Below are 25,758 nucleotides of genomic sequence, written 5' to 3' on the forward strand. Positions count from 1 at the left end.
CAGGAGGTACCAGTACAGAGTCAATGTGGAGGCTATATACAGGAGATACCAGTACAGAGTTAATGTGGAGGCTATATACAGGAGGTACCAGTACAGAGTCAATATGGAGGCTATATAGGCTAAACCTTCAAGCTGCTTACTGGACCCTATTCCAACTAAACTACTGAAAGAGCTGCTTCCTGTGCTTGGCCCTCCTATGTTGAACATAATAAACGGCTCTCTATCCACCGGATGTGTACCAAACTCACTAAAAGTGGCAGTAATAAAGCCTCTCTTGAAAAAGCCAAACCTTGACCCAGAAAATATAAAAAACTATCGGCCTATATCGAATCTTCCATTCCTCTCAAAAATCTTAGAAAAGGCTGTTGCTCAGCAACTCACTGCCTTCCTGAAGACAAACAATGTATATGAAATGCTTCAGTCTGGTTTTAGACCCCATCATAGCACTGAGATGGCACTTGTGAAGGTGGTAAATGACATTTTAATGGCATCGGACCGAGGCTCTGCATCTGTCCTCGTGCTCCTAGACCTTAGTGCTGCTTTTGATACCATCGATCACCACATTCTTTTGGAGAGATTGGAAACCCAAATTGGTCTACACGGACAAGTTCTGGCCTGGTTTAGATCTTATCTGTCGGAAAGATATCAGTTTGTCTCTGTGAATGGTTTGTCCTCTGACAAATCAACTGTAAATTTCGGTGTTCCTCAAGGTTCCGTTTTAGGACCGCTGTTGTTTTCACTATGTATTTTACCTCTTGGGGATGTTATTCGAAAACATAATGTTAACTTTCACTGCTATGCGGATGACACACAGCTGTACATTTCAATGAAACATGGTGAAGCCCCAAAATTGCCCTCGCTAGAAGCATGTGTTTCAGACATAAGGAAGTGGATGGCAGCAAACTTTCTACTTTTAAACTCGGACAAAACAGAGATGCTTGTTCTAGGTCCCAAGAAACAAAGAGATCTTCTGTTGAATCTGACAATTAATCTTAATGGTTGTACAGTCATCTCAAATAAAACTGTGAAGGACCTCGGCGTTACTCTGGACCCTGATCTCTCTTTTGAAGAACATATCAAGACCATTTCAAGGACAGCTTTTTTCCATCTACGTAACATTGCAAAAATCAGAAACTTTCTGTCCAAAAATGATGCAGAAAAATTAATCCATGCTTTTGTCACTTCTAGGTTAGACTACTGCAATGCTCTACTTTCCGGCTACCCGGATAAAGCACTAAATAAACTTCAGTTAGTGCTAATTACGGCTGCTAGAATCCTGACTAGAACCAAAAAATTTGATCATATTACTCCAGTGCTAGCCTCCCTACACTGGCTTCCTGTCAAAGCAAGGGCTGATTTCAAGGTTTTACTGCTAACCTACAAAGCATTACATGGGCTTGCTCCTACCTATCTCTCTGATTTGGTCCTGCCGTACATACCTACACGTACGCTACGGTCACAAGACGCAGGCCTCCTAATTGTCCCTAGAATTTCTAAGCAAACAGCTGGAGGCAGGGCTTTCTCCTATAGAGCTCCATTTTTATGGAACGGTCTGCCTACCCATGTCAGAGACGCAAACTCGGTCTCAACCTTTAAGTCTTTACTGAAGACTCATCTCTTCAGTGGGTCATATGATTGAGTGTAGTCTGGCCCAGGAGTGGGAAGGTGAACGGAAAGGCTCTGGAGCAACGAACCACCCTTGCTGTCTCTGCCTGGCCGGTTCCCCTCTTTCCACTGGGATTCTCTGCCTCTAACCCTATTACAGGGGCTGAGTCACTGGCTTACTGGGGCTCTCTCATGCCGTCCCTGGAGGGGGTGCATCACCTGAGTGGGTTGATTCACTGATGTGGTCATCCTGTCTGGGTTGGCCCCCCCTTGGGTTGTGCCATGGCGGAGATCTTTGCGGGCTATACTCAGCTTTGTCTCAGGATGGTAAGTTGGTGGTTAAAGATATCCCTCCAGTGGTGTGGGGGCTGTGCTTTGGCAAAGTGGGTGGGGTTATATCCTTCCTGTTTGGCCCTGTCCGGGGGTGTCCTCGGGTGGGGCCACAGTGTCTCCTGACCCCTCCTGTCTCAGCCTCCAGTATTTATGCTGCAGTAGTTTATGTGTCGGGGGCTGGGGTCAGTTTGTTATATCTGGAGTACTTCTCCTGTCCAATTCGGTGTCCTGTGTGAATCTAAGTGTGCGTTCTCTAATTCTCTCCTTCTCTCTCTCGGAGGACCTGAGCCCTAGGACCATGCCCCAGGACTACCTGACATGATGACTCCTTGCTGTCCCCAGTCCACCTGGCCGTGCTGCTGCTCCAGTTTCAACTGTTCTACCTTATTATTATTCGACCATGCTGGTCATTTATGAACATTTGAACATCTTGGCCATGTTCTGTTATAATCTCCACCCGGCACAGCCGGAAGAGGACTGGCCACCCCACATATGCTCTCTCTAATTCTCTTTCTTTCTCTCTCTCGGAGGACCTGAGCCCTAGGACCATGCCCCAGGACTACTTGACATGATGACTCCTTGCTGTCCCCAGTCCACCTGGCCGTGCTGCTGCTCCAGTTTCAACTGTTCTGCCTTATTATTATTTGACCATGCTGGTCATTTATGAACATTTGAACATCTTGGCCATGTTCTGTTATAATCTCTACCCGGCACAGCCAGAAGAGGACTGGCCACCCCACATAGCCTGGTTCCTCTCTAGGTTTCTTCCTAGGTTTTGGCCTTTCTAGGGAGTTTTTCCTAACCACCGTGCATCTACACCTGCATTGCTTGCTGTTTGGGGTTTTAGGCTGGGTTTCTGTACAGCACTTTGAGATATCAGCTGATGTACGAAGGGCTATATAAATAAATTTGATTTGATTTGATTTGATATATACAGGAGATACCAGTACAGAGTCAATATGGAGGGGGTACCAGTACAGAGTCAATGTGGATACAGGGGGTACCAGTACAGAGTCAATGTGGAGGTACCAGTACAGAGTCAATGTGGAGGCTATATACAGGGGGTACCAGTACAGAGTCAATGTGGAGGCTATATACAGGAGGTACCAGTACAGAGTCAATGTGGAGGCTATATACAGAGTCAATGTGGGGTACTACAGGAGTACAGAGTCAATGTGGAGGCTATATACAGGAGATACCAGTACAGAGTTAATGTGGAGGCTATATACAGGAGGTAGCCGGTACAGAGTCAATATGGAGGCTATATACAGGAGATACCAGTACAGAGTTAATGTGGAGGCTATATACAGGAGGTACCAGTACAGAGTCAATGTGGAGGCTATATACAGGGGGTACCAGTACAGAGTTAATGTGGAGGCTATATACAGGAGGTAACAGTACAGAGTCAATGTGGAGACAATATACAGGGATGTTTACATACACTTAGATTGGAGTCATTAAAACTCGGTTTTCAACCACTCCACAAATGTCTTGTTAACAAACTATAGTTTTGGCAAGTCGGTTAGGACATCTACTTTGTGCATGACATAAGTCATTTTTCCAACAATTGTTTACAGACAGATTATTTCACTTATAATTCACTGTATCACAATTCCAGTGGGTCAGAAGTTTACATACACTATTTTGACTTTGCCTTTAAACAGCTTGGAAAATGCCAGAAAATGATGTCATGTTTTTCGAAGCTTCTGATAGGCTAATTGACATAATTTGAGTAAATTGGAGGTGTACCTGTGGATGTATTTCAAGGCCTACCTTCAAACTCAGTACCTCTTTGCTTGACATCATGTGAAAATCAAAAGAAATCAGCCAAGACCTCAGAAAAGAATTGTAGACCTCCACAGGTCTGGTTCATCCTTCGGAGAAATTTCCAAACGCCTGAAGGTACCATGTTCATCTTTACATACAATAGTATGCAAGTATAAACACCATGGGACCACACAGCCGTCATACCGCTCAGGAAGGAGACTTGTTCTGTCTCCTAGAGATTAACATACAGTGGGGCAAAAAGTATGTAGTCGGCCACCAATTGTGCAAGCTCTCCCACTTAAAAAGATGAGAGAGGCCTGTAATTTTCATCATAGGTACACTTCAACTATGACAGACAAAATGAGAAAAAAATCCAGAAAATCACATTGTTTATCTCAATACTTTGTTATATACCCTGTGTTGGCAATGACAGAGGTCAAATGTTTTCTGTAAGTCTTCACAAGGTTTTCACCTTCATCTCCATCCCTGGATTCTCTTCACTGTCTGATCTTCATTCCTACAGCCTTCATCACCATCCCTGGAGTCTCTTCACTGTCTGATTTTCATTCCTACAGCCTTCATCACCATCCCTGGATTCTCTTCACTGTCTGATCTTCATTCCTACAGCCTTCATCACCATCCCTGGAGTCTCTTCACTGTCTGATCTTCATTCCTACAGCCTTCATCACCGTCCCTGGAGTCTCTTCACTGAGTAAGTATAAATAGTATAAGAAACCTCTCCCATTCTACTTGTCTATTATCTTTGTTTAGAAATAGTCATTTGTCTGACCTACTGATTTTCCCTACAATTCATTTTAAGGATTTAGAAATATAGAAATGGTAGAATGAGGAATGTCAGAGTCTGGAATATAAATATATACAATTTGTTTAAAATGTATATGATGGTGTGTCTTGACATTAAGGACCGTATATGAATATAAAAGGTGTGTACAGTAGTAGTTATATAGGATGAGCCTTGACTAGAATACAGGGTGGAGTACTGGTTGGTAGACGGCTAGTAACAGTGACTAAAGTTCAGGGCAGGGTACTGGGCGGAGGCCGGCTAGAAGTGACTATTTGAACATTCATATTGGACAGCCTTACCTATAGAGTAGCACCACCACCCATCAGCTCATTCTCTTCTTGATGTCAAAGCTGCAGTGTATTGTTGCTATAGGAGTTTGATGATTAATAATCCTATTTACTCCAAGACACACTAAGATGTCACCATACTATTCATTTAAAGCCCCTCTGTCAGATATAAATCATCAGAGTGGGAAACAAACTGACATGGAAACAATGGAGCAAATGTATCACTATCAAAGGGGTGTATTATGACATCATATAGAACTACTCAGACATTCCAAATATCACTTGATTATCAGGAACTTCAGACATTCAAATCAGGCATCATGAAGGTGGATATTGATCCAACCATTTCAAAAGTAATGACCGGGCTGATGGAAACAGGATATGCCTGAACAATTTTATAAATGCTGACAGACGATTTGTTACTTCGTTTGACAATTTGTGTCAGTAAAAATGTCTAAGTGAGAAATGGCTGTGGAAACTCCTTAATGATAACAATCACATCTTAGTTAACTTGGAGTCACATGATGATATGTTGTGTGGTCCTCCCACTATGACTTGAGAAACCATGTAGTTTATTAGGCTAAAGATGAAATAAGTTATGAACTTCACAGGGTGGTGAAAGTGCACTTGATGAGCTTGATGTTCCTTTCCAATACATTTGAGGTTCTTATTCTGGTGACATAATGATCGATGCTTGGTTGCCATTTGACAAATAAAATAAAATAAATCTCATAATTCGGGTAACAAAGTTTATTCAACCAGTGGGAGGTTTGTAAATGCCCCCAGGAAAGTCGAAAGAGGAACTCTTCATTGAGACAATAATAAACAGCAATCCGTGGGAGAGTTGTGGTGGATATTATAAAATAAGGATCTGCTGGAGTCCAAGTCAAACCAAGATTCTTTATTTCTGAGCTCATAGAGAATAACAGAGTTACACAGCGCACAGTTATGTGGACACACAAACAATTAACATTTTCCATTACAGAGTCTGAACATTTTCATTTCATTAAATCATCAGTGGACAACAATGCAACAAATGCATCACATCCAAATATCACTTGATTATCTGTAGTGCTGGAGGAATGACACACCCAGATAAACACACAGAGTTTTAAAAAAGGACAATTTAAAAGAAGGAACCTGATCTTCTTTATATTCAAACTGACATACTCCATATTCAATTAATGTTTTCTAATAAAAACAAACAAATATATGTTTGAGTATACCCTGTACCATTTAATTTCATATGGTAAAGACAGGTAAACACATTGTCAGTCAACAATATAAGACAACGGGAGCACTGTGTATGTTCTCTGATGAATTTTAAGTCAATGTGATGTGAAATATCAACATACACGCTAAGAGAAGTAATTTCTCTCCTGTGTGGATTCTCTAATGACGTTTAAGTGACTTATGAGTAATATGTTTTCCCAGTCTGAGCTTTTCTAAGCCTTCTCCTTTGTGTGCAGTCTAATGTGTTCTTTCAGGCTTCCTAAATGGGCAAATGGTTTGCAACCTGGGAGGAGTGGTAAGGCTTCTGTCCTGTGTGTATTCTCTCATGTCGTTTCAGCTCCCCTGACTGGATGAAACACTTTGCACATTGGGAGCAGTGGTAAGGCTTCTCTCCAGTGTGTATTCTCTCATGCAGTTTCAGCTCCCACGAACGGACAAAACACTTTCCACATTGGAAGCAGTGGTAAGGCTTCTCTCCTGTGTGTATTCTCTCATGAACTTTCAGGTTTTCTTTCCGGTAGAAACTCTTTCCACACTGGGAGCAGTGGAAAGGCTTCTCTCCTGTGTGTATTCTCTCATGTAGTTTCAGCTCCCCCGACTGGTTGAAACACTTTCCACATTGGGAGCAGCGGTAAGGCTTCTCTCCTGTGTGTATTCTCGCATGAGCTTTCAGGTTTTCTTTCCGGTTGAAACTCTTTCCACACTGGGAGCAGTGGTAAGGCTTCTCTCCTGTGTGTATTCTCTCGTGTTGTTTCAGGTTTACTCTCTGGTTGAAACACTTTCCACACTGGGAGCAGTGGTAAGGCTTCTCTCCTGTGTGTATTCTCTCATGCCGTTTCAGCTTCTCCGACTTGTTGAAACACTTTCCACAGTGGGAGCAGTGGTGTCGTCTTGCTAGTTTGGACGTCCCTGGCTCTGGTTCCTCCGAGTCTGGCCTTTCTCCTGCCAAAGACAGTGTTATTTTTAAATAGAGACCCGAATGAAACCACATGATTAAACAACCTTGCTACGAGGGTAAATTCTAAATCAGATCTCTCAATAACCCGAGGCCAGTTTTAACAATCTTAGTGTGATTTTAAAACAAATGTAGAGCTTCCTGGTAATTACTGCTATGTTTATATTACTTATTTTATTCATCCTGTTTTACAAGTCAGAACACAAAAACCTGGACAGTTCTAGGACACTGAAGACACAGACGTCGCTGGATTCCAATTGAACAGGTGGTTCTAAATGTATAACTTTCATAGCTGTATGATACAGAATGTGACCTATACACTTCCTTAAACATAAAATAACTAAAGAAGTAATTTTGTGTGGAAGTCCAAAACTTGTTTTTACGTCGAAGATACAAAGCACATCAGTAACATCTCCCCGTAGTTGAAAGGGTTCGACACATTGCTGTTTAAACGGACCAATTTCTTATTTAGACATTCAGATTTTCAACATTTTGATTATCGCTGATGTCATATTTTTGGTAAATGTTCCTAAAACTGATAGTAACAACAAAAAACAAAAATATAAACGCAACATGTAAAATGTTGGCTGTTTCATGAGCATCACTGTTAGTCACATTTATTCTTTGCCAAGATAATCCATCCACCTGACAGGTGTGGCATATCAAGAAGATGATTGAACAGCTTGATTATTACACAGGTGCACCTTGTGCTGGGGATAATAAAAGGCTACTCGAAAATGTGCAGATTGTTCACACAACAATGCCACAGGTCTCTGAGGGAGCGCGCAATTGGCATGCTGATTGCAGGAATGTCCACTGGAGCTGTTAGGAAATTTAATGTAAAGTACCAGTCAAAAGGTTGGACTCACCTACTCATTCAAGGGTTTTTCTTTATTTTTACTATTTTCTACATTGTAGAATAATAAAGACATCAAAATGATTAAAAATCACATGGAATCATGTAGTAACCACAAGTGTTAAATCAAAATATATATTGTATTCTTCAAAAGTTGCCACCCTTGCTTTCTCTCAAACAGCTTCACCTGGAATCCTTTTCCAACAGTCTTGTAGGCATTCCCACATATGCTGAGAACTTGTAGGCCACTTTCCCTTCACCTCTGCGATCCAACTCATCCCAAACCATCTTGATACAATACATTAGATTCAAAGGTACCAAAAAGTACAGTAAAAATTACTTCCATCTCTGGAAAAAAATAAAAAGATAAAATAAAAAACGGTGGGGGATTGTGTCGGGGGATTGTGTAGGTCAGGTCATCTGATGCAGCACTCCATCATTCTCCTACTTGATCAAATAGCTCTTACACAGCCTGGAGGTGCGTTGGGTCATTGTCCTGTTGAAAAACCAATGACAGTGGGACTAAGCCCAAACCAGATGGGATGGCATATAGCTGTGGAAGCCATGCTGGTTAAGTGTGACTTTGATTTATTTATTCATGACATTGTCAACAGCAAAGCATCAGCACACCATCACATCTCCTCCTCCATGCTTCACGGTGGGAACCACACATGCGGAGATAATCTGTTCATCTACTCCGCGTCTCACAAAGACATGACGCTCGGATCCAAAAATCTCAAATTTGGACTCATCAGACCCAAGGACAGATATCCACCGGTCTAATGTCCATTGCTCGTGTTTCTTGGCCCAAGCAAGTCACTTCTTCTTATTGGTGTCCTTTAATAGTGGTTTCCTTGCAGCAATTCGACCATGAAGGCCTGATTCACGCAGTCTCCTCTGAACCGATGATGTTGAGATGTGTCTGTTACTTGAACTTTACATTTACATTTAAGTCATTTAGCAGACGCTCTTATCCAGAGCGACTTACAAATCGGTGAATTCACCTTCTGACATCCAGTGGAACAGCCACTTTACAATAGTGCATCTAAATAATTTAAGGGGGGGTGAGAAGGATTACTTTATCCTATCCTAGGTATTCCTTGAAGAGGTGGGGTTTCAGGTGTCTCCGGAAGGTGGTGATTGACTCCCCTGTCCTGGCGTCGTGAGGGAGTTTGTTCCACCATTGGGGGGCCAGAGCAGCGAACAGTTTTGACTGGGCTGAGCGGGAACTGTACTTCCTCAGTGGTAGGGAGGCGAGCAGGCCAGAGGTGGATGAACGCAGTGCCCTTGTTTGGGTGTAGGGCCTGATCAGAGCCTGGAGGTACTGCGGTGCCGTTCCCCTCACAGCTCCGTAGGCAAGCACCATGGTCTTGTAGCGGATGCGAGCTTCAACTGGAAGCCAGTGGAGAGAGCGGAGGAGCGGGGTGACGTGAGAGAACTTGGGAAGGTTGAACACCAGACGGGCTGCGGCGTTCTGGATGAGTTGTAGGGGTTTAACCTGTTGATGCTCTGGGGGCGCTATTTCATTTTTGGATGAAAAACGTTCCCATTTAAACAAGATATTTTGTCACAAAAAGATGCTCGACTATGCATATAATTGATAGCTTTCGAAAGAAAACACTCTGACGTGTCCAGAACTACCAAGATATTTTCTGTGCGTGCCCTAGAACGTGAGCTTCAGGCAAAACCAAGATGAGATGGCATACACACAGGTCAGAAGCCTTACCACTCCTCCCAGGGTGCAAAGCTTTTGCCCATTTAGAAAGCCTGAAAGAACACATTCGACTGCACACAGAGGAGAAGGCTTAGAAAAGCTCAGACTGGGAAAACATATTACTCATAAGTCACTTAAACGTCATTAGAGAATCCACACAGGAGAGAGAAATTACTTCTCTTAGCGTGTATATTGATATTTCACATCACATTGACTTAAAATTCATCAGAGAACATACACAGTGCTCCCGTTGTCTTATATTGTTGACTGACAATGTGTTTACCTGTCTTTACTAGATTAAATTAAATGGTACAGGGTATACTCAAACATATATTTGTTTGTTTTTATTAGAAAACATGAATTGAATATGGAGTCTGTCAGTTTGAATATAAAGAAGATCAGGTTTCTTCTTTTAAACTGTCCTTTTTTTAAACTCTTTGTGTGTGTTTTTCTGGGTGTGTCATTCCTCCAGCACTACAGATAATCAAGTGATATTTGGATGTGATGCATTAGTTCCATTGTTGACATTTGCATTGTAGCCCACTGATGATTTAATGAAATGAAAATGTTCAGACTCTGTAATGGAAAATGTTAATTGTTTGTGTGTCCACATAACTGAGTATGTGACTAACCTTGTGAAACTGTCCTATTATAATCTCCTGTTCTTGGGAGGATCATCCTGTGTTGCAGACCAGCTGCACCTGTGTCCTTGTATGAATAAAGTCCCACCCAGGAACAGGAAACTATAAAGATATGTGCTCATCACTCAATGCTTCAGGAATTCAGACTGTCTACACTGCACTGTGTAACTCTGTTATTCTCTCTGAGCTCAGAAATAAAGAATCTATCTAGTTTAGTCTACTCAAACACCCTGCTCAAACAGAGGGATGCTATGTTAGCTAGCTGGCTATGACTATCCAACACAACACTGGAACTCTTCCTAGTCATCGTAAGCTTTTCGTTTTACTAATTTATTGCCACTGGGACCCGCCAAGGTAAATACTAAACTGCTTACTGACTGTACACTGTAACGTTACTACATGATTGTAGCAGGTTTACTAACGAGTTAGTTCTATTAGCTCTGTAGACTATGATGTTATTTTAGCTAATATGGTGACAACAATGTAAGCTGTGTGTAGCAGTTATGAAATGGTTTGGCTTGGAAAGATTTTTTCTCCTGGTGACATACAGCTGATGTATTGTGCATTGAAGTACAGAAACAAAGGGAGAAGGCGATAAGAGGAGACTGTACACTGTAACGTTAACGTTGATTGTAGCAGGTTTACTAACGAGTTAGTTCTATTACCTCTGTTGACTATGATGTTACTTTAGCTAATATGTTGACAACAATGTAAGCTGTGTGTAGCAGTTATGAAATGGTTTGGCTTGGAAAGGTTTTTTCTCCTGGTCACATACAGCTGTTGTGTTGTGCATTGAAGTACAGAAACAAAGGGAGAAGGTGATAAGAGGAGAGCACATAGATGCAAGAAGGAATACAACGTGTCTGTAATGAAAGTGAACTGTGTTTATGCATGATCAGGGGTGTATTCATTCCGCCGATTCTGTTGACAAATGTTTAAATGGAACAAAACGGGGAAAAACATACCTGAATATGTCCAGTGATATCTCTATTTCAGCTAGATGCAGGCGAGAGTGTGCAAGGCAGTATTGAATGTGTCACTGTCTGTCTATGTGTCACTGTCTGTCATCGCAAAAATGCTCATGAAAAAACCAAATGGTCCTGCCTCATCTTAAACGGCAGTGACCGCCACTGTTTGGATGGTGGACCATTCTTGGTGCACATGGGAAACTGTTGAGCTGAAAAACCCAGCAGCGTTGCAGTTCTTGACACAAACCAGGGCGCCTGGCACCTACTACCATACCCTGTGCAAAGTGACTTAAATATTTTGTCTTCCCCATTAACTCTCTAAATGGCACACATGCACAATCCATATCTCATGTCTCAAGGCTTAAAAATCCTTATTTAACCTGTCTCCCCCCTTCATCTACACGGATTGAAGTGGATTTAACTAGTGACATCAGTAAGGGATCATAGCTTTAGCCTGGATTCACCAAGTCAGTCTATGGTCATGGAAGGAGCCGCTGTTCTTAATGTTTTGTATACCCAGTGTATAGCACAACAGATAATCAAGTGCTATTTGCATGTGATGCAAACTATTGTTTCCAAACTGCGTTACCCACTCCAATCAGCAGATGGCGACGAGCGTCTTTCAGCTGACTCTTCTTTCGTGACGTATAATGGACTGGACGGACGCTTTTTCAGGAACAACAAGGCGCCAACTCTTTCAACCACGTCGGCAGCTTACTAGCCAACATAAAACTGAAAGATTGACGTTTTAGACCATGTTAATGTACATTATTTAATCTCAGTGTTTTTAACGAGTTTCGGTTGAGGTATCAGCTGGTTCAATTTGCAAACGTGTTAAAGATTGATACTGAGCCTAGCACTTAGGCGACACGCTAATGCTAGCTAGCTCGCTAACATCCCTGACCATGAGCTCACTAAACTACTCCTCCCTTGCTAATGAAGAGGGGGTCTGCTGTTTGGAGAAAGAATCTTTCAGAATGAAAAAGGAGGAAGAGGAGGCTGTTTTAGTGAAAGAAGAGAAAGAACCGTTTAGAGAGGAAGATGATGCTATCTCAATAAAGGTGAAGGAGGAAGACGTTTTGGGGGTGAAAGAGGAAGAGACAGAATATCAGATTAACACCAGTGAGTACTGTCTTAAACAGGGACACAAACTATGCCGTTGTTGAACTAATGTGTGGTTTTAAAGTGGCATTCTACTGAAGTTCTACACTTGAATATGTTGTTCAGTACTGTATAAATTGTTAAAGGTCAATCTGCAATTTGTTCATATTTTAGGGACTTTTCAATTAGATGTATTGAATTTTCCATGTGGTCTATATTGAAGTTCCCTCATCTAATATAACAGGCTTTTAAAATTCTATATTGGTGCATATTTTCTACTTAAAATAACAAAGGGACGCAAAAGCGACCCATTTGTGGAACGACCCTTTTACATTTGCGTCACAAACACTATTTTAGGAAATCATGATGAAAGTGGCCATTTTAGACATATGCATGCCTCTTGTAAGACTCTATGATTGCAATAGATGGTCATAAGTTTACCATCTGTTTGATGTTCTCGTTCACACAGGAGAGAGACGTGACTATGGTGGATCCTCTGGGGAGCCTCAACAACATCCTGATGCTGACGAGGAAGAGAAGAGTCTCTACAGATCAGAACACCAGATGGTACAGCTTGGTCTGGTCTAGCATACAGCTTGCTCTATCTGGGTCGGGGCTGGGTTTCTGTAAAGCACTTCATGACAACAGTGACATCAGCATCCATAATGATACGTGTCTGTGTCCCCTCTTTATGGTTACCAGGACAACACTAGCCCTTCCTCCCTCCTGGAGTCCACGTGTCATGCCTCTCCCGGTAGCACCTTACTGCTGGGTATGAAGAGGTTGTCTGTGCTGCTGGTGGACTGCAGGAAAACAACAGGGCTGAGTGGAACTGTGAGAGGAGGAGATGAGATGAAAGGATCAGATTTGACTCATCAAAGTAAGTGCTGTAGTTCAGTTTGAACAAATAAATAGACCTGCCCACTGGTATCTGTTACCAGGACAACCAGCAGAGTTCTGTTAGTTGACAGGAAGATAGACTGGTGTATATGGATGTTATGAATATCATAACACTGAAAAGGGATTCTGCCAATGAAAAGAGAGAAACCAATAGACCATATAAAACCTTGATGAAAGTTAGCTTTAGAGAGAAAGTTTCAAGATGATCTGATGTAAGGTGCTTGTTTTACAAAAACGTTTCCATAAAACATTATGGATGTTACATTGCCTGTCCCAGTCAATCCCCCCTTATCTTTACAAGACTGTAGAACAGGCAAACTAAACTCAAGACTTTGGTCATTAATTAACTAATACTGGCGGATAGCTGTGATCAGGCTTCCTTCTGAAAGAGAAAGCTTCAAGAGAACTGAAACAGTGCCTGTCAACCTGGTTCAGTTATCAATCAATCAACTACCAGGGTAGTACAAACAGTACAGAATTGAAAATCAACATATTTTGATCATATCTTTACTATTGCTGCAGAAATTGTTTGAAAGCAGTATCCAAATTCATCGGATTTGTGATCACAATATAGTAGTCATATCTAGGAAAACCAAAGTTCCAAAAGGCTGGGCCTAATGTTGTGTAAATAAGAGGTCATACAATTGTTTGTGGTGATTCCTATGTTGTTGATGTTATTAGGTTCTTTTTTTTCACAGTAAATAACTCACAGACACTAGAGAAGCTTTAACCAAGTTTAATTATTCCCAAAGGTTCTGTACATCTGTAATTCAGACAACCCAACATTTGTTCCATCCAGATATATGTCTCACTTAAGACACTCCTCCTTCTCTCCAATCGTTACATCTTATGGTTCCACAGGAAGAGAGTAAAGAGAGTAACAGGATACCAGACCTTTATCTCCCTGATGAGAATCTGTCCTGACCTCAACCTCTCCTTCATCTAATCCACAGATGTTCGTCTCCCCTGTTTAACACTTTGCTCTCCTCTCGTCCACCCAACCAACACATTCCAAAGCCACCTGTCTTTCTTCAGAGAACCATTAACTTCTGACATAACACCCAGTCTCTTTCACTTCCTATCACTTCTTTAATGTCTCCATGTATTTAGCCGATTCCAACAATGGAAACAATATTTGTTGGTCCGTGGTGTGTAATGACGAGCAACCAGACGCTGCCCTTGACACGTTTATGAAATTGCTTATCCCAGTTACTAATAAGCAAGCACCCATTAAGAAAATGACTGTAAAACCTGTTAAAACCATATGGATTGATGAGGAATTTAAAAATGGTATGATGAAGGTGGAGGCAAAAGAGATGGCATATAGGTCTGGCTGAATAACTGATTGGCAAACCTATTGCAAATTGATAAATCATGTGACTAAACTGAGTAAAAAGAAGAACTACACTATGAAACAAGGATAAATGACATGAAGAATGATTGTAAAAAGCTTTGGAACACCTTCAAAAAAAATCAACAATGACTTGTTGTCATGGTGTCTGACAACGTGGATGGAAAATGATTGAGGATAATAGCGGCCGATATTGGCAGTTCTATTCGCATTATCTTCAATTTAAGCCCACTAGAAAGTGTGTTCCCTCAGGCTTGGAGGGAAGCTAAAGTCATTCCACTCCCCAAGAATAGTAAAGCTCCCTTTATTGGCTTAAATGTCAGAAGGTGAATTCACCAATTTGTAAGTCGCTCTGGATAAGAGCGTCTGCTAAATGACTTAAATGTAATGTAAATGTAAATAGCCAACCAATCAGCCTGTTTCCAATCCTTACATGAAAATGTAAAAAAATGGTGTTTGGCCAGATACAATGCTATTTTACAGTAAACAAATATAGACTTTCAGCTTATAGGGAAGTTCATTCAACAAGCACAGCACTTACAAATGACTGATTGGCTGAGAGAAATTGATGATAAAAATATTGTTGGGGCTGTTTTGTTAGACGTCGGTGCGGCATTTGACATTATCGATCAGTCTGTTGCTGACAAAAATTATGGCTTTACACCCCCTGCTATATTGTGGATAAAACTCTTTTAAAATGTACCCTTTATTTAACTAGGCAAGTCAGTTAAAACAAAGTATTTTTTCAACATGCCTAGGACTGCCTTGTTCAGGTGCAGAACGACAGATCTTTTACCTTGTCATCTCGGGATTGATCCAGCTAAAGGGATATGCCATCCCATCTGGTTTCTGTCTTTCGGTTACTGGCCTACCACTCTAACCACTAAGGCTACCAGTTCGCCCCCAGAGCACAAAGAGTGTTCTTTAATGGAAGCCTGTACAACAAAATCAAGATAGAATCAGGAATTCCACAGGGCAGCTGTTTGGCACCTACTTTTTTTCAATCTTTACTAACAACATGCCAGTGACATTTGAGTAAAGCCAGTGAGTCTATGTATGCGGATGACTCAACACTGTACAAGTCAGCTACTACAGCGACTGAAATGACCGCAACACTTAACATAGAGCTGCAGTTAGTTTCAGAATGGGTGGCAAGGAATAAGTTAGTCCTAAATATTTCTGATTACCTTAAGTTACATTGCCTACTATGCTAATTCTGTAGCGGTATTGTTTGAGGGGGTAAATATGAAGATTTTGTTGGTGCGCCAGGCAGGTATTAACCCTAGTTATTAAAGTTAGTTATTACCTATTATAGCATTTATTATTATTATTAAATATTAGAAAATCAGAAAGGATGAAAGTAGAATAGATAGAGTAGCGCTTCCAGACACATTCTAAACATGATGGAGACTTAAAGGAGGACTGTAGCACCTAATGATGAAACATTATGGAGTCTTAAAGGAGGACTGTAGCATCTAATGATGAAACATTATGGAGTCTTAAAGGAGGACTGTAGCATCTAATGATGAAACATTATGGGGTCTTAAAGGAGGACTGTAGCATCTAATGATGAAACATTATGGAGTCTTAAAGGAGGGCTGTAGCATCTAATGATGAAACATTATGGAGTCTTAAAGGAGGACTGTAGCATCTAATGATGAAACATTATGGATTCTTAAAGAAATAGCCTGTTTACTTTGGGAACGTTATTTTTCCAAAAATGAAAATAGTGCCCCCTAGTTTCAAGAGTTAATATGCCATAACAGGTTTTAATGTGTTTGAGCCAATCAGTTGTGTTGTGACAAGGTAGGGGGGTATACAGAAGATAGCCCTATTGGGTTAAAGACGAAGTCCATATTATGTCAAGAACAGCTCAAATAAGCAAGGAGAAGCAACAGTCCATCATTACTTTAAGGACCACCACAAGAATGGAAGACCCAGAGTTACTTCTGATGCATAAGTTCATTACAGTTACCAGAAATTGCAGCCCAAATAAATGCTTCACAAAGTTCAAGCAACAGACACATCTCAACATCATCATTTCAGAGGAGACTGCGTGAATCAGGCCTGCAAGGAAACCACTACTAAAGCACACCAATAATAAGAAGAGACTTGCTTGGGCCAAGAAACACGAGCAATGGACATTAGACTGGTGGATATCTGTCCTTGGGTTTGATGAGTCTAAATTTGAGATTTTTGGTTCCGAGCGTCATGTCTTTGTGAGACGCGGAGTAGATGAACAGATTATCTCCGCATGTGTGGTTCCCACCGTGAAGCATGGAGGAGGAGATGTGATGGTGTGCGGGTGCTTTGCTATTGACAATGTCAGTTATTTATTTATTCAAGTCACACTTAACCAGCATGACTACCACAGCATTCTGCAAGGATATCCATCCCATCTGGTTTGGGCTTAGTCCCACTGTCATTTGTTTTTCAACAGGACAATGACCCAACACACCTCCAGGCTGTGTAAGAGCTATTTGACCAAGAAGGAGAGTGATGGAGTGCTGCATCAGATGACCTGACCTACACAATCCCCCGACCTCAACCAAATCGAGATGGTTGGATCGCAGAGTGAAGGAAAAGCAGCCTACAAGTTCTCAGTATATGTAGAAACCCATCAAGACTGCTGGAAAAGGATTCCAGGTGAAGCTGGTTGAGAGAAAGCAAGGGTGGTAACTTTTGATGAATAAAATATATATTTAGATTTAACACTTGTGGTTACTACATGATTCCATGTGTTTTTTAATACTTTTGATGTCTTATCTATTATTCTACAATGGGGAATATGGTAAAAATAAAGAAAAACCCTTGAATGAGTAGGTGAGACCAAACTTTTGACTGGTACTGTACATTAAATTCCCTGACAACAGCTCCAGTGGACATTCCTGCAGTCAGCATGCCAATTGCCCACTCCCTCAGAGATCTGTGGCATTGTTGTGTGACCAAACTGCACATTTTCGAGTGGCCTTTTATTATCCCCAGCACAAGGTGCACCTGTGTAATAATCAAGCTGTTCAATCATCTTCTTGATATGCCACACCTGTCAGGTGGATGGATTATCTTGGAAAAGAATAAATGTTGACTAACAGGGATGTAAAAATTCTGCAAACTTTTTTTTCAGCTCATGAAACATCCAACACTTTACATGTTGCGTTTATATTTTTGTTAATTGTCGTTACTATCAGTTTGAGGAACATTTACCCAAACATTTCACCTTATTTTTTACTTTACCCAAAATATGACATCGGCGATAATCAAAATGTTGAAAATCTGTGAATGTCTAAATAAGAAATTGGTCCATTTAAACAGCAATGTGTCGAACCCTTTCAACAACGGGGAGATGTTACTGATGTGCTTTGTATCTTCGACGTAAAAACAAGTTTTGGACTTCCACACAAGATATCTTCTTTAGTTATTTGATGTTTAAGGAAGTGTGTAGGTCACATTCTGTATCATACAGCTATGAAAGTTATATATTTAGAACCACCTGTTCAATTGGAATCCAGCGACGTCTGTGTCTTCAGTGTCCTAGAACTGTCCAGGTTTTTGTGTTCTGACTTGTAAAACAGGATGAATAAAATAAGTAATATAAATATAGCAGTAATTACCAGGAAGCTCTACATTTGTTTTAAAATCACACTAAGATTGTTAAAACTGGCCTCAGGTTATTGAGATATCTGATTTAGGATTTACCCTTGTAAGTCGCTCTGGATAAGAGCGTCTGCTAAATGACTTAAATGTAAATGTAAATGTAGCAAGGTTGTTTTATCATGTGGTTTCATTCTGGTCTCTATTTAAAAATAACACTGTCTTTGGCAGGAGAAAGACCAGACTCAGAGGAACCAGAGCCAGGGACGTCCAAACCAGCAAGACGACACCAGTGCTCCCACTGTGGAAAGACTTGGAAACAGAAAGCACACCTGAAAGCTCATGAGAGAATACACACAGGGGAGAAGCCTTACCACTGCTCCCAGTGTGGACAGTGTTTCAACCAGAAAGCACACCTGAAACAACACGAGATAATACACACAGGGGAGAAGCCTTACCACTGCTCCCAGTGTGGACAGTGTTTCAACCAGAAAGCACACCTGATACACCACAAGAGACTACACACAGGGGAGAAGCCTTACCACTGCTCCCAATGTGGAAAGTGTTTCAACCAGAGAGTACACCTGAAACGGCATGAGAGAATACACACAGGGGAGTTGCCTTACCATTGCTCCCAGTGTGGAAAGGGTTTCAACCAGTCACGGGAGCTGAAGCAGCATGAGAGAATACACACAGGAGAGAAACCTTACCACTGCTCCCAGTGTGCAAAGAGTTTTACACGGTTAGAAGGCCTGAAAATACATGAGAGAATACACACAGGGGAGAAGCCTTACCACTGCTCCCAGTGTGGCATGTGTTTCAACCACGCAGGGACGCTGAAGCGACATAAGAGAATACATACAGGGGAGAAGCCTTACCACTGCTCCCAGTGTGGAAAGGCTTTCAACCAGTCACAGGAGCTGAAGCAGCATGAAAGAGTACATACAGGAGAGAAGCCTTACCACTGCTCCCAATGTGGAAAGGGTTGTAACCGGTTATGGGACCTGATACACCACGAGAGACTACACACAGGGGAGAAGCCTTACCACTGCTCCCAATGTGGAAAGTGTTTTAACCAGAGAGGACACCTGAAACGGCATGAGAGAATACACACAGGGGAGTTGCCTTACCACTGCTCCCAGTGTGGAAAGTGTTTCATCCAGTCAGGGGAGCTGAAACAACATGAGAGAATACACACTGGGCAGAAGCCTTACCACTCCTCCCAGGGTGCAATGCTTTTGCCCATTTAGGAAGCCTGAAATGACACATTAGACTGCACACAGAGGAGAAGGCTTAGAAAAGCTCAGACTGTGGGAAAACATATTACTCATAACAGTCATTTAAACGTCATTAGAGAATCCACACAGGAGAGAGAAATTACTTCTCTCAATTTGTATATTGACATTTCACATCACATTGACTTAAAATTCATCAGAGAACATACACAGTGCTCCCGTTGTCTTATATTGTTGACTGACCATGTGTTTACCTGTCTTTACTAGATGAAATCAAATGGTACAGGGTGTACTCAAACATATATTTGTTTGTTTTTATTAGAAAACATGAATTGAATATGGAGTCTGTCAGTTTGAATATAAAGAAGATCAGGTTCCTTCTTTTAAATTGTCCTTTTTTAAAACTCTTTGTGTGTTTATCTGGGTGTCATTCCTCCAGCACTACAGATAATCAAGTGATATTTGGATGTGATGCATTAGTTCCATTGTTGACATTTGCATTGTTGGCCCACTGATGATTTAATGAAATGAAAATGTTCAGACTCTGTAATGGAAAATGTTAATTGTTTGTGTGTCCACATAACTGAGTATGTGACTAACCTTGTGAAACTGTCCTATTATAAGCTCCTGTTCTTGGGAGGATCATCCTGTGTTGCAGACCAGCTGCACCTGTGTCCTTGTATGAATAAAGTCCCTCCCAGGAACAGGAAACTATAAAGATATGTGCTCATCACTCAATGCTTCAGGAATTCAGACTGTCTACACTGCACTGTGTAACTCTGTTATTCTCTCTGAGCTCAGAAATAAAGAATCTTGGTTTGACTTGGACTCCAGCAGATCCTTATTTTATAATAGCCTCCACATTGACTCTGTACTGGTACCTCCCGTATATAGCCTCCACATAGACTCTGTACTGGTACCTCCTGAATATAGCCTCCACATTGACTCTGTACTGGTACCTCCTGAATATAGCCTCCACATTGACTCTGTACTGGTACCTCCTGTTTATAGCCTCCACATTGACTCTGGTACCCCTGAATAAAGCCTCCACATTGTACCCACTGTATATATCCTCCACATTGACTCTGTACTGGTAACCCTGTACATAGCCTCCACATTGACTCTGTACTGGTACCTCCTGTATATAGCCTCCACATTGACTCTGTACCGGTACCCCCTGTATACAGCCTTCACATTGACTCTGTACCGGTACCCCCTGTATACAGCCTCCACATTGACTCTGTACTGGTACCCCCTGTATACAGCCTCCACATTGACTCTGTACTGGTACCCCTGTATATAGCCTCCACATTGACTCTGTACTGGTAACCCTGTATACAGCCTCCACATTGACTCTGTACTGGTACCTCCTGTATACAGCCTCCACATTGACTCTGTACTGGTAACCCTGTATATAGCCTCCACATTGACTCTGTACTGGTAACCCTGTATATAGCCTCCACATTGACTCTGTACTGGTAACCCTGTATACAGCCTCCACATTGACTCTGTACTGGTACCCCCTGTATATAACCTCCACATTGACTCTGTACTGGTAACCCTGTATACAGCCTCCACATTGACTCTGTACTGGTACCCCCTGTATACAGCCTCCACATTGACTCTGTACCGGTACCTCCTGTATACAGCCTCCACATTGACTCTGTACTGGTACCCCCTGTATACAGCCTCCACATTGACTCTGTACTGGTAACCCTGTATACAGCCTCCACATTGACTCTGTACCGGTACCCCCTGTATATAGCCTCCACATTGACTCTGTACTGGTAACCCTGTATACAGCCTCCACATTGACTCTGTACCGGTACCCCCTGTATATAGCCTCCACATTGACTCTGTACTGGTACCCCCTGTATACAGCCTCCACATTGACTCTGTACTGGTACCCCCTGTATACAGCCTCCACATTGACTCTGTACTGGTACCCCCTGTATATAGCCTCCACATTGACTCTGTACTGGTACCCCCTGTATACAGCCTCCACATTGACTCTGTACTGGTACCCCTGTATATAGCCTCCACATTGACTCTGTACTGGTACCCCCTGTATATAGCCTCCACATTGACTCTGTACTGGTACCTCCTGTATATAGCCTCCACATTGACTCTGTACTGGTAACCCTGTATATATCCTCCACATTGACTCTGTACTGGTAACCCTGTATATAGCCTCCACATTGACTCTGTACTGGTAACCCTGTATATAGCCTCCACATTGACTCTGTACTGGTAACCCTGTATATAACCTCCACATTGACTCTGTACTGGTACCTCCTGTATACAGCCTCCACATTGACTCTGTACTGGTACCCCCTGTATAAAGCCTCCACATTGACTCTGTACTGGTACCCCTGTATATAGCCTCCACATTGACTCTGTACCGGTACCCCTGTATATAGCCTCCACATTGACTCTGTACTGGTACCCCTGTATATAGCCTCCACATTGACTCTGTACTGGTACCTCCTGTATATAGCCTCCACATTGACTCTGTACTGGTACCCCCTGTACCCCCTGTATATAGCCTCCAGCCTCCACATTGACTCTGTACTGGTACCCCCTGTATACAGCCTCCACATTGACTCTGTACTGGTACCCCCTGTATATAGCCTCCACATTGACTCTGTACTGGTACCCCCTGTATACAGCCTCCACATTGACTCTGTACTGGTACCCCCTGTATACAGCCTCCACATTGACTCTGTACTGGTACCCCCTGTATATAGCCTCCACATTGACTCTGTACTGGTACCCCCTGTATACAGCCTCCACATTGACTCTGTACTGGTACCCCCTGTATACAGCCTCCACATTGACTCTGTACCGGTACCTCCTGTATACAGCCTCCACATTGACTCTGTACTGGTACCCCCTGTATACAGCCTCCACATTGACTCTACTGGTACTGTATTACTCCACATTGACTCTGTACCCCTGTATACAGCCTCCACATTGACTCTGTACCGGTACCTCCTGTATATAGCCTCCACATTGACTCTGTACTGGTACCCCCTGTATATAGCCTCCACATTGACTCTGTACTGGTACCCCTGTATATAGCCTCCACATTGACTCTGTACTGGTACCCCCTGTATATAGCCTCCACATTGACTCTGTACTGGTACCCCCTGTATATAGCCTCCACATTGACTCTGTACTGGTACCTCCTGTATATAACCTCCACATTGACTCTGTACTGGTACCTCCTGTATATAGCCTCCACATTGACTCTGTACTGGTACCCCCTGTATATAGCCTCCACATTGACTCTGTACTGGTAGCCTCCCATTGACTCTGTATATAGCCTCCACATTGACTCTGTACTGGTACCCCTGTATATAGCCTCCACATTGACTCTGTACTGGTACCCCCTGTATATAGCCTCCACATTGACTCTGTACTGGTACCCCTGTATATAGCCTCCACATTGACTCTGTACTGGTACCCCTGTATATAGCCTCCACATTGACTCTGTACTGGTACCTCCTGTATATAGCCTCCACATTGACTCTGTACTGGTACCCCTGTATACAGCCTCCACATTGACTCTGTACTGGTACTGGTACCCCCTGTATACAGCCTCCACATTGACTCTGTACTGGTACCCCTGTATATAGCCTCCACATTGACTCTGTACTGGTACCCCCTGTATATAGCCTCCACATTGACTCTGTACTGGTACCCCTGTATACAGCCTCCACATTGACTCTGTACTGGTACCCCCTGTATATAGCCTCCACATTGACTCTGTACTGGTACCCCCTGTATATAGCCTCCACATTGACTCTGTACTGGTACCCCCTGTATATAGCCTCCACATTGACTCTGTACTGGTACCTCCTGTATACAGCCTCCACATTGACTCTGTACTGGTACCCCTGTATACAGCCTCCACATTGACTCTGTACTGGTAGTATATAGCCTCCACATTGACCTGTATACAGCCTCCACATTGACTCTGTACTGGTACCTCCTGTATATAGCCTCCACATTGACTCTGTACTGGTACCCCCTGTATACAGCCTCCACATTGACTCTGTACTGGTACCCCTGTATATAGCCTCCACATTGACTCTGTACTGGTACCCCTGTATACAGCCTCCACATTGACTCTGTACTGGTACCCCTGTATATAGCCTCCACATTGACTCTGTACTGGTACCCCCTGTATATAGCATCCACATTGACTCTGTACTGGTACCCCCTGTATATAGCCTCCACATTGACTCTGTACTGGTACCCCTGTATATAGCCTCCACATTGACTCTGTACTGGTACCCCCTGTATATAGCCTCCACATTGACTCTGTACTGGTACCCCTGTATATAGCCTCCACATTGACTCTGTACTGGTACCCCTGTATATAGCCTCCACATTGACTCTGTACTGGTACCTCCTGTATATAGCCTCCACATTGACTCTGTACTGGTACCTCCTGTATATAGCCTCCACATTGACTCTGTACTGGTACCCCCTGTATATAGCCTCCACATTGACTCTGTACTGGTACCCCCTGTATAAAGCCTCCACATTGACTCTGTACTGGTACCCCTGTATATAGCCTCCACATTGACTCTGTACTGGTACCTCCTGTATATAGCCTCCACATTGACTCTGTACTGGTACCCCCTGTATACAGCCTCCACATTGACTCTGTACCGGTACCCCCTGTATACAGCCTCCACATTGACTCTGTACTGGTACCCCCTGTATACAGCCTCCACATTGACTCTGTACTGGTACCCCCTGTAAATAGCCTCCACATTGACTCTGTACTGGTAACCCTGTATACAGCCTCCACATTGACTCTGTACTGGTACCCCCTGTATATAACCTCCACATTGACTCTGTACTGGTACCCCCTGTATACAGCCTCCACATTGACTCTGTACTGGTACCCCCTGTATATAGCCTCCACATTGACTCTGTACTGGTACCCCTGTATATAGCCTCCACATTGACTATGTACTGGTACCCCCTGTATACAGCCTCCACATTGACTCTCTGCCGGTAACCCCTGTATATAGCCTCCACATTGACTCTGTACTGGTACCCCCTGTATATAGCCTCCACATTGACTCTGTACTGGTACCCCTGTATATAGCCTCCACATTGACTCTGTACTGGTACCCCCTGTATATAGCCTCCACATTGACTCTGTACTGGTACCCCCTGTATACAGCCTCCACATTGACTCTGTACTGGTACCCCCTGTATATAGCCTCCACATTGACTCTGTACTGGTACCCCCTGTATACAGCCTCCACATTGACTCTGTACTGGTACCCCCTGTATATAGCCTCCACATTGACTCTGTACTGGTACCCCCTGTATATAGCCTCCACATTGACTCTGTACTGGTACCTCCTGTATATAGCCTCCACATTGACTCTGTACTGGTACCCCTGTATATAGCCTCCACATTGACTCTGTACTGGTACCTCCTGTATTAAGCCTCCACATTGACTCTGTACTGGTACCCCCTGTATACAGCCTCCACATTGACTCTGTACTGGTACCCCTGTATATAGCCTCCACATTGACTCTGTACTGGTACCTCCTGTATACCATTGACCTGTACTGGTACCCCCAGCCTCCACATTGACTCTGTACTGGTACCCCTGTATATAGCCTCCACATTGACTCTGTACCTGGTACCCCCTGTATACAGCCTCCACATTGACTCTGTACTGGTACCCCCTGTATATAGCCTCCACATTGACTGTACTGGTTCCCCCTGTATATAGCCTCCACATTGACTCTGTACTGGTACCCCTGTATATAGCCTCCACATTGACTCTGTACTGGTACCCCCTGTATATAGCCTCCACATTGACTCTGTACTGGTACCCCCTGTATACAGCCTCCACATTGACTCTGTACTGGTACCCCCTGTATATAGCCTCCACATTGACTCTGTACTGGTAACCTTGTATACAGCCTCCACATTGACTCTGTACTGGTACCCCCTGTATATAGCCTCCACATTGACTCTGTACTGGTACCCCTGTATACAGCCTCCACATTGACTCTGTACTGGTACCCCCTGTCCACATATAGCCTCCACATTGACTCTGTACTGGTACCCCTGTATACAGCCTCCACATTGACTCTGTACTGGTACCCCCTGTATATAACCTCCACAGTGACTCTGTACTGGTACCCCTGTATACAGCCTCCACATTGACTCTGTACTGGTACCCCTGTATAGCCTCCACAGCCTCCACATTGACTCTGTACTGGTACCTCCTGTATACAGCCTCCACATTGACTCTGTACTGGTACCCCCTGTATATAGCCTCCACATTGACTCTGTACTGGTACCCCCTGTATACAGCCTCCACATTGACTCTGTACTGGTACCTCCTGTATATAGCCTCCACATTGACTCTGTA

The 25,758-nt window shown here is 42.9% G+C and overlaps 2 protein-coding genes across 2 annotated transcripts in view; one reads left to right on the plus strand and one right to left on the minus strand.

Annotated features, from left to right (window-relative positions):
• LOC135538483 (zinc finger protein ZFP2-like) overlaps nucleotides 1-25,758 on the minus strand; it is a 120,846-nt gene that overhangs the window by 21,054 nt on the left and 74,034 nt on the right. Inside the window, exon 2 of the mRNA XM_064964373.1 lies at nucleotides 6,300-6,972. Within this exon, the coding sequence (XP_064820445.1) occupies nucleotides 6,300-6,972 (673 nt within the window). The remainder of the gene's footprint in view (nucleotides 1-6,299; nucleotides 6,973-25,758) is intronic.
• Nucleotides 13,005-20,155, plus strand: LOC135538479 (zinc finger protein 239-like). Its single transcript, XM_064964366.1, has 2 exons — nucleotides 13,005-13,145; nucleotides 18,339-20,155. Exons 1-2 carry the CDS (start codon nucleotides 13,040-13,042, stop codon nucleotides 19,355-19,357), a joined length of 1,125 nt encoding a protein of 374 aa, XP_064820438.1. The 5' UTR covers nucleotides 13,005-13,039; the 3' UTR covers nucleotides 19,358-20,155.

The sequence above is a fragment of the Oncorhynchus masou genome, unplaced genomic scaffold (genome assembly GCF_036934945.1).
Source record: "Oncorhynchus masou masou isolate Uvic2021 unplaced genomic scaffold, UVic_Omas_1.1 unplaced_scaffold_972, whole genome shotgun sequence".
In the NCBI taxonomy this organism is placed as follows: Eukaryota; Metazoa; Chordata; class Actinopteri; order Salmoniformes; family Salmonidae; genus Oncorhynchus; species Oncorhynchus masou.

What these genes read in the sequence shown, in the direction of transcription:
- LOC135538479 (XM_064964366.1), top strand. Translation starts at nt 13,040, where the DNA reads ATGAAGAGGTTGTCTGTGCTGCTGGTGGACTGCAGGAAAACAACAGGG. An exon ending in ATCAGATTTGACTCATCAAA is followed by an intron (nt 13,146 to 18,338) that starts GTAAGTGCTGTA and finishes TGTCTTTGGCAG; the next exon opens with GAGAAAGACCAGACTCAGAG.